The sequence below is a fragment of the Diceros bicornis genome, chromosome 8, assembly GCF_020826845.1.
Source record: "Diceros bicornis minor isolate mBicDic1 chromosome 8, mDicBic1.mat.cur, whole genome shotgun sequence".
Lineage (NCBI taxonomy): Eukaryota > Metazoa > Chordata > Mammalia > Perissodactyla > Rhinocerotidae > Diceros > Diceros bicornis.
Genome location: NC_080747.1, coordinates 57,253,522 through 57,269,269, shown reverse-complemented (window position 1 = coordinate 57,269,269; position 15,748 = coordinate 57,253,522). Strand labels below are relative to the sequence as shown.

Below are 15,748 nucleotides of genomic sequence, written 5' to 3'. Positions count from 1 at the left end.
CTCGTACCAAAGTATCAAAAACTTTAGTGATGAACAATAAAATAACAGAATCACAAACATATTAAAAGTCCTTTCATCCTTATAAGTACCTCTCCTCTAACACATGACACTGAAATGGGGTTAAGTGAGAGGGTTAGAGTTCTGCTGTTCAAAATGGTCATGAAAGCCTGACGTTTCTTAAAATGTTTCCAGTGAAATCTTAGAAAACACAAAATCTAATTGGCTTTCTTTCTACTGGCAATGTCTGGTGTTAAGCTGGGAGAATTTCACATACTTTCTGTTTGCCAAATGCATAGCACATTCTCTCCACTTCCAGCACTGAAAGTCCACCGAAAGTTTCACTAAAGAAATAGCACTTTTACCTTTGTTCAAGTTGTTTGATAGTAGCAGCCATCTGATTAGTCTTCTCTTCCAAGCGACTGTTTAGTTCACTTTTCTGTTTTACTCCTAAGTCTGAACTCTGTTATGGAAAAGAATTTTGAGTGATGTATATAGAAGATAAAATCCTAAAATAAATCACATAGGTGTTTTGAACCAAATGGTAGGTGGGAAATACAGAAATAGAAATGCTCATATATTTGTGTATCAGTTAATTCTCAAATGGAGAAAAAACAAAAAGCAATGTTTAAATTAGTATTGTTATATGCAGCTTTGTCACAAAAATCAACATCAGAAGGTTCATCAATTTATCTTATTCCAGTATAAAAGCTAATGGGATATATATCTCAGTTAGCAGGTTAGGCTGGAGAGTAGAAATTGACTTATAGGATAATAAAGACCCCCTTTCCCCATTACTATTTGAAAAGTGGCCATGGCTTTCCAGAACAGCAACACAGGATCTTACGATGGTCTGATTCCTAAAGCAGTTTATTGGCAGCTAGAACGAGAGGGGCAGAGAGAAGCCCTGGGACTTGAGAGCCAGTGAGCCTATTCCTCATATTTGCCCTACCTGCAGCTTAAAGGCAAGTTCATGCTTGAGAGCCCTGAGATCATCCAGCTGCTGCCGCAGAGACACCAGGGCATCCTGCTTCTCACAGACGTCTTTCTCCAGCATCTTCATAGCCAATTCCATCTCCTGTCTCATGCTGATCTGAATCTCCAGTTCTTTTTCAACATCCTGCCCCCCAAAGGTAAATAAATCGCTTACTCTCTGTTTCCTCTACTAAGTACAAAACCATAAAATTCCACAAGAAACAACCACCACCACCACTACCACCAACACACAGATGCCGAGTTTGGACTGGTGGTTACTAGAGGGGAAGGGGGGAGGGAGGAGGGCGAAACGGGTGACAGGGCACATGTGTATGGTGATGGATGCTAATTAGTCTTTGGGTGGTAAACATGATGTAGTCTACACAGTAATCAAAATATAATGATGTACATCTGAAATTTATATAATGTTATAAACCAATGTTACCTCAATAAAAAACAAAAAAGAAAATATTTTCTCCCTCCAAAAAAAGATTAAAAAAAAAAAAATTCCATAGAGAAGGTAGACCAAAACTCTCAGGTCTGGATAGTCTTGCAAAATAGCTATAAGCTATCATCCAATGCAGAGACATTTAACAACAATAATAATAATTAGGATAATTATGGTAACATTTACTCAGTAATTTACAAATCTGAAAAACTCAGTAGGCCAAAGATGGTGCTATTTAATATGTCTAAAATATGCACATACTTGAGGCACTTTGTTAGGTATTAAGACAGACAATTGATGTCATGACTACTATAGAAATATATATAAAGCATTACTGTAGCCAGCACAAAATGAAGCAGTTTCAATTTTCTTCAATTTGGATGCTGTTGACATAGTCAAGAGCCCAAGGAATCCAAAAGATACTCTGGGTCCCCAGGGTAACATCTTTTTTTTTTTTTTTTTTTTAAATTTTTGTGAGGAAGATCAGCCCTGAGCTAACATCCATGCTAATCCTCCTCTTTTTGCTGAGGAAGACCGGCTCTGAGCTAACATCTATTGCCAATCCTCCTCCTTTCTTTTTTTTTTCTTTTCCCCCAAAGCCCCAGTAGATAGTTGTATGTCATAGTTGCACATCCTTCTAGTTGTTGTATGTGGGACGCGGCCTCAGCATGGCCAGAGAAGCGGTGCGTCGTGCGCGCCCGGAATCTGAACCTGGGCCGCCAGTAGCGAAGCGTGCGCACTTAACCACTAAGCCATGGGGCCGGCCCCCCAGGGAAACATCTTAATTACTGGGAAGGTCAATACGGCTAACTGAATTTTTATATTCTCTTAACATGAAACCCCTTTTTGTTTCAACCATTATTACTGCAAAATTATTTGGATGATCAAAGATACAAAGACCTGAGGTTCTTGTGCATCCATGCTGTGCCCAGGGCACACCCAGGACCTTGCCTACTTGCTTGGTTTCATTCCTTTTTAAACAAACATTTATCTTATTGTGATACAAGGATGTGGAAAATTTTGTGTCACGTGCCACTTAACTGAGGCACTCCTTTGACAGGGTTAGCATGAGAGAAAATGGATCAGACTGCTTTTTAAAATGCTGACATGAACTATTTCTAGGACTTTCCCTATGGAAAGTATTTTGAGATCTAATTCACAAACACATAGAAGGAAAATGGTAATTATTTCAAGGATATTAAAATAACTGTTGTTTTCTCAGAAAACCTGAAATTCTGTTCTACACAGTGTTAGTTTGTGATGATTTTTAGTACAAATCAGGTCACCCCTTATTTTCAGGCTTCTCCTATTTTTAGAGACACTGTTGGAGAGAATCCTTTTGTTTGTCCTACTATCTAAATTGCAGGAAGAGTTAATATACTAATACCAGGGGTGTATTAATATACTAATACTTGGATAAAATCTATTAACAGGAGCATTATTTATTATTATACATGCATATATATATATATTTAATTTCTAAAAATATCTAAGACTAATATGATGACACCTTTTTCCATTTACGTATAAGAACAAGAATAAATTCAGAAATAACAGCTAAAAGTAAAAGAGAACAATTCTACATTAACGATTCTTAGTAAGGAGAAGAGGAGCTCCCCTCTCCTAGGAGACAAATCAGAATCTTTGCAGGGGTGAGGATTGAGGTCGGGGGATCGCATAGTTTTAAAAAGTAGGCTCCATATACCTAATGTTTCTGCAATACAAACTATAAAAGTAAAAAAATAAAGATTGGCAAAATCCTACTGGCTGTTGAGAAGACTCAGAAAATAGATTGAGAAAGGATTATAGGGAATGTGGGTTAAAAAGAGTGAGAAGCAGCTTTATAGGATCCATAAAAATTTTTTAGAACACTACTGATATTCCTGATCTTAGTCTGTAAGATGAAGCTCCTAAGTAGGCCGTTATGTTTAATGTGTTCCTGAACTATGAGAACGTAAGCAAAGTTTACCAGTCGTAATTGTGTCTCCTCCTTTAAATGCTTTCTTGCTTCACTTAGTGCTTGCCCTTCCGAAGTTCTGTCTTGCTTAGGACCCTTGAAGATAAATAAAACAGTACATATTTAAGGATTTAAAGAATCTATACAGTTAGCTGACACTAGCACTGCTATTTAGAAAGAAAAAATGATCATACCTAAGCAGGTATAACAATGAATGAAGACAACAAAGAAATGGAAGAGGTTTAGTAAATAAAAATTAAGCTGAATTGGGGATTTCTTGCCATTTTGTTTCAAGTTCTAAGAGAGTTTACCAAACCAAGCGGCAGAACTCTTAAAAGTCAGCCTCCAAAAACAAAATAGCCTTCACTGTAAACTATGAATTGGGCCAAAGGTTCAAATGGTAATATATTCCTTCCCCAGAGCTCTCACATCTGGTGTGTCCAACCATCCAGAGAGATCACAGCTAAAAATAAGTAGGTCATCGGAAAACTCTTCTGAGCAGTCACAGTTTTCACAAAGTCCATGCATTAAAATCAAATATGTTACTCATAGAAAGCTACTTTAGCCTCCATTCAGAGCCTAGTTACTCTTTAGCAACAATTTTAATAACGGTGGAAAACTGGATTCCTAGGTCACAGTAGGTTAGAAGCATCAGAATAAAAGGGAGGAGAGCTTTCTAGATATGGCAATACTAACAGCAGTAAGAGATGCCAGTGAAATCATAAAAGGCAGAAAAAACCACCCACAGCAATCTGGGAATATTTAAGTCTAGGTGCTAGAAGCTCTATCAATTTTAATAGCCCCCTAAAGTAGCACCATTATAATTTAGTACAGAACTGCCAATGTTGATATTATGATCTTCAGTCATCATAAAAGTGTAACTGTGTTAAATTATATCCTCTACTTAAGAAGTCTTGAATAGTGCAACACATCAAAGGTTTGCAAAATATCTGTTTAGACAAATATAAAAAGTTTGGTACTTTAAGGGTTAAATTATCTAGAAAATTCATTTATATGGTAACTCTTTCCCAGTGGTATCAGATAAACACTTCTTACAAAACAGTAACATGGTCTAAAAATAGTGGCATATTTAATATAACAAATATAACACTTAAACACAGTATAAATCATTAGTATATAAAAACAAGAAAGTGAATTAGACTGTTTCTTGAAATCTCTAAACAGATGTAGGTGGCAGTGAAGCCAACCAGCATCTGTAGAAGGAGCATCGCCCACCCACAAGCTTCATCATTCACTCCATTTTGCACGGAGTCCAGTAAAAACAGTGGGCTTGACATATGCAAATACTTGCTGCTTCCAAATAGTCCTAGAGGTTCCATCCACTGCTAACACACTGACACGCTCTCTAGGAATATTTTGTAAATCCAGTAAGATTAACCTTCCGATTGGATTCCAATATGTAGGAGCTTTCCTCTTTAACTCGTTCCATTTCTTCTTGCAAGGTAATAATCCTGTTGTTTGCAACTGCAAGCTGTTGAAAAATTTAAAAGATAATCTTTTATCTTTCTTTTATTAACACAGGATAAGATAATTCATGGTCTGCTAGGACATGATTTTCAGGCTTAGATAGTCTTAGAAAGAAAGAAAGCTAATCATAACTCCATAAAAATGTTCCTATAGGGAATTTAGGAGAAATATTTTTAAAGTAGGTTAGATACAAATAAAAAATATCTCCTATTGTTGCTTTTTATGTAAACATTTTTTTATTACCAAAATGTTAACTAGTTTACTTCAAGGGTGTCCTCATGGATAACTTGTAGTTATATTTAGTTACAATACCTATTTCTAAAACGTTCAAGAAGTCACCTCGCCTTGGGAGCCATCTTACGAACCCTCCATAAGAGATTTTATAGAAGGTTTTTTTTTTTTTTTTTTGGTGAGGAAGATTGGCCCTGAGCTAACATCCGTACCCATCGTCCTTTATTTTGTATGTGGGATGCTGCTACAGCATGGCTTGATGAGTGGTGCATAGGTCTGAGCCTGGGATTTGAACCTGTGAACCCCGGGCCACCGAAGTAGAGTGCGAAATTAACCACTATGCCACCGGGCCAGCCACCCTATAGATGATTTTTAAGAGTCAAGAAATGAACTCCAAAGTTCTCATTCTAAAGGATGTCATTAAGCACTGAAGAGATTTTTCATTTGAGCACCTAAAAAGATAAGGTAATGTTATTAGCAGTATATTGCTAAGGGGAAACCTTTATATCTCCATTCCACAGGAGAGAAAAGTAAAGTGGAAACACTGTTTCCTTCTCTGCACCTACTGAACTCAATTCCCCACAGAGAATGTGAAGATGCCTGAATGAGGCTGGGACAGGAACTGAGTGGGCTCCTCTCAGGTGGGCTGGTCTCCCTTTTTACCATCTCCTCACTGCCAGCAGGTGCAGGTTCTGCGTGCTTCCTGTTCTAACGTGTAAGTACAGAGGAGCTAGGGCTCAGGCACGCTTTCTAGAGGCACGTCTGCTCCATGGGCCTAATAATGTGTAAAGAAGTAACTCTGGGCAAGTGGCTCTGCTCTCTAGATCCAAGTGCACCCTCAGACAGCCTACTCTGAGATCCCAACATCAGAGAAAGTTTCAGGAAACAATGACTGAGATCCAAGTGGGCTTTCTAATTCAGCTTTACCAATAACAATGTGGATATTTGTAGATCTTCATCTGCTCATTTTGTCATATTGGTTCAGAACTCAGGAGGGGAAAAGAGGTCTATTATTTTTTTACTGGCCCTTTTAAATCCAAAATAGATGGAAATGAGAAAAGACAGACCTGATTAGCTTTATCTGCTCTTTATAAAGCCTATACCCAGTGCCTACTCTAAAAGTTCAAAGTTTCTTGAAAATAAATGTTACTGGTAAAATAAATAAGTAAATGAATGAATAAGTTAATATTATTAGTAAAATGAATCTAGGTCAGGAGGACAAGTCTTGTGACTGAGGGAATAAAATCAACAACTACATTTATTGAGTGCTTACAATGTGTCAGGCACTGGTCTAGGCCTATATGTATTAAATCATTTAATTCACACAAAAACCTTATTATTATTATTTTTTTTTGTGAGGAGATCAGCCCTGTGCTAACATCTGCCAATCTTCCTCTTTTTTTTTTTTTTTTTTGCCGAGGAAGACTGGCCCTGGGCTAACATCCGTGCCCATCTTCCTTCACTTTATATGGGACGCCACCACAGCATGGCTTGCCAAGCGGTGCGTCGGTGCGCACCCGGGATAGGAACCGGTGAACCCCGGGCCGCCGCAGTGGAGCGTGTGCACTTAACCGCTTGCGCCACCGGGCCAGCTCCATTTATTATTATTCTTATCATCCCCATTTTACAGATAAGTAAACCAAGGAATAGAAGATGAAGTTACTGGCCGAGGATTAGAAAGCTAGTGAGCGTCAGAGCCAGGACGTGAACCCAAGCAGTCTACTCAGAGACCATGATTAATTGCTATGCCACATTGCCTCAACACAGGAGCAGCGGAATCACAGGAGAAAATTTCCACACAGAATATTTCAAAAGGCTTGTAGGATAAAATTCTAAGGATCATATCCATAAATTAAAGTTTTAATACTATTTAACAATCTATATCCAAAAATGAAGCCCACAGAGCTGAGTAATAAGGAAGGTGTTTTAAAGTTAAAACAATGAAAATGTTCATTCTGATGCAAAACCGATTAAACAGCATCTTCCTGACTAGTGCTTTAACTTGGTTTTATTTAAACCAAATTTATCTCCCTGTATGTAACAGGATAGCCAGCCCTGGTGGTCTAGTGGTTAAGATTCAGCGCTCTCACCACCACAGCCCGGGTTGACATCCTAGTCAGGAAACCACACCACCCATCTGTCGATTATTGTATTGTGGTGGCTGTGTGTTGCTGTGTTGCTGAAAGCTAGGCTACCGGTATTTCAAATACTAGCAGGGTCACCCATGGTGGACAGGTTTCAGCAGAGCTTCCAGACTAGAGAGATTAGCAAGAAGGACCTGGCCACCCACTTCTGAAAAAAATGGCCATGAAAACCCTATGAATAGCAGCAGAGCATGGTCTGATATAGCCCTGGAAGGTGAGAGGATGGTGCAAAAAGACCAGGCAAGGTTCTGCTCTGCTGTACACAGGGTCCCTAGGAGTTGGAATGGGCACTAACAACAAATGTGACAGGAGAGTTATAATTAGAAATAGAGAGGATAAACAAAGTCTTTGCCACCTAGAAAATTTTATTTAAGATTTTTCATAGAAACATCTAATGCTATTGAAGAAAAAAATATGTAGCTTAGCCTTTGGCAAGTTACGAAAAAAATATCTCTACTAATCAGAAGTAAAACATGAGGTTAAATTTTATTCTTATTTTAGGGGCTTTTCCAAGAGTTTTCACGTATATACTTTCATCTGATCTTCAGAGTAATTGTGAAGCTGTAAGGGGAAGTATAAACACCCTCATCTGCCAGTGAGGGAGCTGGGCCTCTTGGAGGTCAAGTGACTTACTTGCTCAGGAGCACATGACATGTGAACAGGGAATACTGGTCTTCTGACCAGTGCTCTTTACGTTATCTACCCCGCCCCCCACAAGAGGAAAATAAGACCCGTGGTGGTGGGGAGCTTGCCAATCTGGCATTCATAAATCAATGCCCGGCATGTAGAAATCTATGTCTAGCTCTAGCACATAAGTAGTACCCAAAATGCTTGCTGAACGAATAATCATGCTATATGCTAAATATTAACTCTAGGCTAACCCAGATAAAACATTCACACAAAAGAAAGCAAGATATTTAGCAGCCCAGGTTCTATGCCTACAGAGTCCAACTGGATAACTGAGATCCCTGAAATAAGCCAGCTGGCCATTCTCAGTCAGAACAAGGAATTATGCCCTATAGTAGATATTATCTGAAAAGTCAAGTCCTTTATTTCCCATGTTCCATAGAAATTATTGGTTCCACTAATGCACATTATTAAATTCTGTGTCAATCAAATAATTTCTAAAACATTTACCTCCTCTGTCAGTTTAGTGTTGGATTTTTCTAATGCATCCACTTTTGCCTGAAGGTTGTTTACAGTAGCACTAACAAGAGAACAAAAAACATAATGGTTTCCTTTGAAAAACAGAACAATATCTGTACTCTCCATTTAAACACCCATCACACTTATCATTCCTGGTCTAATGTCCACAATTCTTGACAGACTTGCAGGTTCTAAGACAGCTTACAAGGGCCTGGTTCTTAACAGTTACATCCTTGGCATTGAAGTTTGTATTTAATAAGCATTGGTTGAATGAAATAAAAGAGCTCATATGCTACACAGTAAACTGTAAGGTTTACTTGTATATAATAAGCTACATGAATTAAGCCTTGCCATACAGCAAGCACTCTTCTAAATTATTTTACTTGCATTATTTCATTTACTCCTTTGACAACCCTATGCATTAGGTATCCCCAATCACAGATAGAGAAACTTGAGGCATGAAAAGAATAAATAATAGAGTCATGTTTATATTTCATTGTCAACTGTAACCATATCTTTGCCTCACTAACATCTCCATAGTTCATGGTAGTCATTATTAGTTTTCCATCCCCAGAAAAAATGTACTTAAATTGTTCCTGAATTTTCTAGCTGGAACTAAGATTACTCAAAATTGATACTGATATTGATATAATCATATTGTAGGTCTTACTTAAAATGATAATATTTACAAGAGAACTATAAACAAGGTAATAATTAATGAACACATTAATTCTTCTGAATTATTCAACAGTCTTTAGCATACGAGAACATCAATGTACTTGAGAATACCAATAGAATTTGGATGGCTCTCCTCAGGAAAGAGAAGATTGCTTTTTGTTCTGCACAGTTCTAAAAAATACTTAGTGCTTGGTAAATTAATGGTAGTGATGGCAAAGAGAGGGTAAATTAATACTATCAATTCAATGTATAAATGAGAAATGCAAGGGACCAACAAGATATAACTAATCTAAAGACACTAAGGCAATAAGTGGTTTACTCAAGATTAGTCTTGAAATACGTGGCTGGATCTACAGAACCAAGAGGCCTGCCAATTTCAACTATATATGTCACATATTGAAGAATTCTTAACTTATTTATTTAATCACTAGAGTTATAATTACATACTAACCTTATACTGCCTTTCACTAAAGGTCACCAAAACAGTTAAATGTCATTTATCCAGTGCCTAGCTTGTACCTGGCAAGCAGGAATTCTATGTATATTTGTTGAATACTGTCTGAACTTATCCTCACTGCTCATCAAGTTAACCTTCCCTTTCCCCACAACAAAAGCCCCACTAAAGTAATAGCATTTATTCATTCTTTACTTCAGATGTCTGTTGAGTTCTTCTACATAGTTCTTCTGGTCCAGAATTGCAGTAATCTGGCCATCTCTGGGGGGAGGGGGAAAAAAAAGAAATAAAATAACATTAGAAATACCAAGATTCCTCCCCCAATCTTTTCATAAAACATAGAAAGGAAATTGTGGCATAGATACACTGAACCAGAAGACAGACCTGATGTATAATCCCCTCGACATATCAACAAGAAAGACTCAGAGGTTTAAAAATGAAAAAAAAAAACAAAAAAAACCCCCCAAAAACCAAAAACTCATATTAATAAAGCCCTTGTTATAGCATACACACCTTAATAACTCAGGTTGTAGGTATAACATTACAATCTATCAGAGGCATTTAAAGAATAAAATTTTTCTTCTTGCAATTGATAGATTTTTTAGCTTAGCTGGTATTATTTATAATAATAAATTTCCATTTGTCATAGGAATTGCATTAAGCTTATTGTGGTATAATAATAGTTATTCTCTAAGGCTATATATTTGCCTTTAAATGTTATTTATATCTCCAAGTGAATGGTATAAAAGGCTTTCAGAAAGATCAAGTGTTTATTATCACATGAGAGAATAAAGTGTGGAAACAGGAGGTTCACTTCTGGAACCAACTCATCTATAACACGCAAAAGTCAAACAGCCAGACTTTTCAACCGAAAGACAAAATCAAGGCCACACACCTCTACAACTACTTAAAGAACAAGTGCCATAATTTTAGCTCAATGTCCAAGGTTAAAAACTTCAGACTAATTATGCTTTCAACTGCTAAATTTACAAAAGGCAAAGGTGCACTTCTGATCTCTAATTTCTAAGTACCAAATGAATATTGTAAAACATTTTTATTTTGAAATAAGTTTAGATTTACAAGAGTTGTCAAAGTAGTGCAGAGTTATCATATACTCTTCATTCAGGTCCCCGTAATGTTAACATTTACATAATCCCATGATGCATATTTAATAGTTCAAATTTTAAACAAAGTGAGAATGCAGTCCTTCTGGTCAGGAAACCACGTTTTCAAACACTACTTTAAGAGATGGAGCACTGCATTCCTTTTTTAAAATTTTTTATTTTGTTTGCCCCTGAACCACAGAGCAGGAAGATTACAGTTAACTAAAACCCCTTTTAGGGTTTAGCAGACACAATAGTCAGATATTTTTGGCAAGACTCTATTAAAGCTATATCATCAGAAATATTTCAGCAAGTCTGTTAAAGCAGTATTGTTGTAAACTTTAAATCCTATTGAAGCACATTAAAGAAAAAAGAAACCTAACTTTCTTTGTACATACCCTTCACTACCTTTACTGCTGTTCCCATCCTTGAGATACATTGAAAAATCTATAACTCCAACCTACAAGAGAATTTTCAGAATTTAATATAAAAGTAGATACTTTTTTCAAGATATAACACAATGTCTCTTTCTAGGCACTCAAAATCGTAAAATAGTCATGACCATTAGGAGAAATTGTTGATGAAAATAATGTTTTACTTTTATTATAACCAAGAATTGACAAGCGTTGTAAGTAAGTAAAGAATCAAGACTAAGTCAATAGGACTAGAAGACCAGATGAAGACTAAGAAAGTCAACAGAATACTTAACATAAATTTAAGGTTTAAAGTTTCTTTCTCTTTTGCTTATTTTAAGTATTCTGCTACTGAACCCCTATTCACTTTTAGGAATAACTTTTAAAAATTATAATTACAAAAATAATGCACATTCCTTTATAGAGGTTTAAAAAATACAGATAAACAAAATGAAGCAAAACACCCATAATCCCAACCACCCAAAGATGACCACTGTGACATTTTGTATCTATTCTTCCAAACTTTCATTGATGCATATGTCTAAATTTCTCAAGATTGCTATTTTATTATTTAGTTTATTTCTTTTTTAAAATACAGATCGAAATATCGTACTTCCTTTCCCATTTTCTCAGAGTAAAATGTAACAGAAATTGGTCATAGTATTTCATATAGAAGGGGTGAGAAATAGTCATAGTGAAAGCAACAGCTGTATTTATTGGGCAATTAACAGGTGCCAGGCCCTGTTTTAAGTACATTACATGTACTAAATCCTTTCTTCCTCACAAAAATCCTATGAAGTAGATACAGATACTCTTTTTTATCCCTGCACTACAGATAAGGAATCTGAAGCATCCAGAAGCTAAGTAATTACAAAATATATTCTGCTAGAAAATGAAGAAGCCAGAATCTGAACCTAAACAGTTTGGCTTCAGAGCCTCACTCAACTACAAGCCACACCGGCTTTTAGTATTCAGCCTGTGTACACATTTTAGCCTGCTGAAAAACATCCCTAATACATAAATGAGCCAAGTTGGAAGGAAAAACAAACTAAATTTTTATATTCACATCAAAATGAAAGAAAATCCTATTTATGACACAGAATTTCCCCTAATTGGGTTGGTATAATCTGGTCAATCCAAATTCTGAGATGATACAACTCCGAGTGACACACTTGGTAACTGAGTATCTTTCTCATACCTGCGAGTCCAAGTCTTCTCCTTTCATACAGAAATTGGCATCAATGACATTCAGACCCACCAACAGACCAGCAATTATGGCTCCTTCTTCTTCCATCATGAGGGCGTTGGGTTCATAGAATTCGCTGTAAGAGAAATCCATGGAATGCTCTGTTGTAATAAAACCCCAAGAATCCAAGGATGTAATCATGAGACAAGGAGAAAAATGCTTGCCTCGCAGTTGAATATGGTCGTCTATGAAATTAGCGAAAAAGTAAAAAAAGGGGTGGCTTGGATACATACATTATTTTAGATAATAGGTGCATGAATAATAGACAGTCCAGCTGAAAAGTGATCAGAACGATATTTTCATTGAAGAGAGTATTCATGCTTTTCCCACATATTTGTATCTGTGATGCACCACGGGATAATTTTTCAATCTTTTACGCATCTTAAGAAATCATTTGGTTTGTTTTTAAAAATTTGATTTTTTTCTGATCTGCTTTTATTTTTAATTCTAATTAAGTACCACATTCCTTTAATGTAATGAATAAACATTTTAAAAATGTGATCTGTTGAATTACGTATATTCATTTTTGACTAATTAGCAAAAGTTGCCTTACAAGCAACATGTATAATAGGTTAAAAATGATTTAAAATGTTTAAGGGATCATTACCTTTTATTGTTTAATAAAGTCAGTTTTCATTACAGGGAAAAAAAAAAAAAAAAAAGAAGCACACAAGAAACCCTATAATTCTACCAACCAATGACCTGTTAAGATCTTGACATATAACCTTTCAGATCATTTATGGAGACATATACATATTTTTGAGGAATACTAAAAAGGCATTATATCATTAACATTATCTTGAATTTCTTTTTTCGGCTTAACAATATTGTGATTATCTTTCTATTTCAACACGTAATTTTCTGCAGCTTCATTTATACTGGTTTTATAACATCCCACTGTATGAATGTAGTATAAACGTTATTTAGCCAAAGCTTCCTTTTCCTTAGCCAACTGCTCTCTGATGAACAGTTAGGCTGTATTTAGCTTTTTACCATGACAAATTCCACCGGCCAGGCCTAACAGGCTGAAAATGACCGAGAAATAAAAAAGCAAAAGAGAAACAAAGTACTTGAATAATTGTGAATGGATACAAATTCTAGAAGACCCACAGATGATTAAATACTGTTTCATGATGCACCCAAATTATCAATACACAAAAACCCAGTGACTTTAAATTATTTATTTTCAACCAATTTGACATCGTGACTGAAACATCACTGCAATCTATTGTTTTCAACAAAGTCACTTGGGACTGTTCATGGTCAACCTCAATCATTGGTAACAATCAATACAATTCATTGATAAGAGTTTCTTCTTTCTTTTTTGATTATAAAAAATATTAACAAATGTAAAACAGTTCAAAAACAGCACATGAATAATCTGCAAATTTACTTTCTCAATAACTGCCCACATGCTATTTTTGTTCCTTGATAGCCAGTATTCCATGGTAGGAATATACCACAATTGTATCCATCCTATTTATGGTTTCAGCTGTGCAGGCTACAGTGAACACTACTGCATGTGGTTTTTGGTACATATACAAATGCATTTCTGTCAGACACACCTAGGTGTGAAATTGCTGGGTCAAAGTGAGTGAAGCTATGTATAAGGAAGTGAACTCTGCCCAGTTCACGAGACTGAACCCATTTACTCTGGTGCTCTGCTGGACAAAGAGCTAATTCTTCACACCTCAATTCGAATCAGGCAATTTTCATCAAAATTACAGCCACCTACAGCCCTAGAGCCACCTACAGCTTAGACACTAGACCCTATACCACTTCACGGCTTAACCCTTGGAAAGTTGAGCCCTCCCTCTGTGGAAATAAATAAGCTCCCCTGAACGGTTCTTATTTCTCTTTCTACCGATTTGTAAGAAAACAGCAATCAGTGGCACACATAGCTGCAGCAATATTAAACAATGCTTCATATTAGGATCTGCGGGGCAATTTCTTGTAAAAACTAGGTTCTTGTGAAATCCAGCTACGTCTTTAAATTCTGTTACTTGTTCTCCTACTTATACTATTTTTTAGAGGCAATCTGCCATACTTGAGTTTCTTTTGGTAAATATTAATGATCTATAAAGTATACATAGAAAAGCACACAAATCACACAATACAGCTAGATGCATGTTCAGAAAGAGAAGACACTCAGGTAACCAGCACCCAGATTAAGAAACAGTACAATACTAGAACCTCAAAAGCCACCTTGTGCTCCCTTCTCCTCCTTATTTACCACCCCTGCCCCGTCAACGGGAGCCTCTTTCCTGATTTCCATCCTGAAAGATTTGTTTTGTATGTTTCTGAACTTTACATAAATGGAACAATACACAATGTATTTTTCGTGTCTGGTTTCTTTTACCCAACATGACACTTGTGAGCTTGATCCGCGTTGCTGTGTGTAGTTGCTATATGGTATTTCATTGTATGAATATACCACAATTTACTTATCCATTCTACTGTGAGTAGACACTTGGGGTCTATTACAAACATCTGGGGCTATTACAAACATTGTAATAGCTAGGAAATTTCTTGTTCACGTCTTTTGTGGAACTTTACTATACATTTTTATTGGATATAACAACTAGAAGTAGAATCATTGTGTCATAAGGTATGCTTATAATCAGCTTTAACAGACAATGACAGTTTTCCTAAGTTTCTGTATCAATTAACTTTCCCATCAACAGAACATTAAAGTTACTTCATAGCCTCACCAACACTAGGTATTCTCTGTCTTTTTCATTTCAGCCATTTTGGTGGGTGTGCAGTGGCATCACATTATTGTTCTAATTTGCATTTACATGATGGGTAGTGAAGTCAGGTATCTGTTTATATGTTTACTAGTCATTTCAATTTTCTCTTTTGTGACATTCCTGTTCAAGTCCTTTACCTATTTTTTTTTTTATTGATATTTTAATGGTTTCTAACACTGTGAAATTTTGGGTTGTACATTTTTGTTTGTCCATCACCCCATATATGACTCCCTTCACCCCTTGTGCCCACCCCCCACCCCCACTTCCCGGGTAACCACAGTCCAGTTTTCTCTGTCCATGTGTTGGTTTATATTCCACATATGAGTGAGATCATACAGTGTTTGTCTTTCTCTTTCTGGCTTATTTCACTTAACATAATACGCTCCAGGCCCATCCATGTTGTTGCAAATGGGACGATTTTGTCTTTTTTTATGGCTGAGTAGTATTCCATTGTATATATATACCACATTTTCTTAATCCAATCGTCAGTCGAGGGACACTTAGGTTGCTTCCACTTCTTGGCTATGGTGAATAATGCTGCAATGAACATAGGGGTGCATAAGCCTCTTTGGATTGTTGATTTCAGGTGCGTTGGATAGATTCCCAGTAGTGGGATGGCTGGATCATAGGGCATCTCTATTTTTAATTCTTTGAGGAATCTCCATACCGTTTTCCATAGAGGCTGCACCAATTTGCATTCCCACCAGCTGTATATGAG

At 36.5% G+C, this 15,748-nt stretch overlaps 1 protein-coding gene across 10 annotated transcripts in view; it reads right to left on the bottom strand.

The window, feature by feature from the left end:
- Positions 1 to 15,748, bottom strand: part of RUFY3 (RUN and FYVE domain containing 3) — an 87,134-nt gene that overhangs the window by 13,465 nt on the left and 57,921 nt on the right. For 9 of the 10 annotated variants that reach the window (XR_009220981.1, XM_058547228.1, XM_058547231.1 and 6 more), the window contains exons 5-12: positions 12,233 to 12,356; positions 11,020 to 11,081; positions 9,714 to 9,779; positions 8,378 to 8,447; positions 4,777 to 4,869; positions 3,390 to 3,473; positions 950 to 1,117; positions 363 to 460 (exon numbers count right to left, since the gene is read on the bottom strand). Coding sequence is in view for 9 of the 10 variants with exons in the window: in XM_058547228.1 (XP_058403211.1) it covers positions 363 to 460; positions 950 to 1,117; positions 3,390 to 3,473; positions 4,777 to 4,869; positions 8,378 to 8,447; positions 9,714 to 9,779; positions 11,020 to 11,081; positions 12,233 to 12,356 (765 nt within the window). In the remaining variant the exon portion in view is untranslated. Of the gene's footprint in view, positions 1 to 358; positions 461 to 949; positions 1,118 to 3,389; positions 3,474 to 4,776; positions 4,870 to 8,377; positions 8,448 to 9,713; positions 9,780 to 11,019; positions 11,082 to 12,232; positions 12,357 to 15,748 lie in introns of those variants that run through there. The other variant, XM_058547229.1, reaches the window with a different exon arrangement.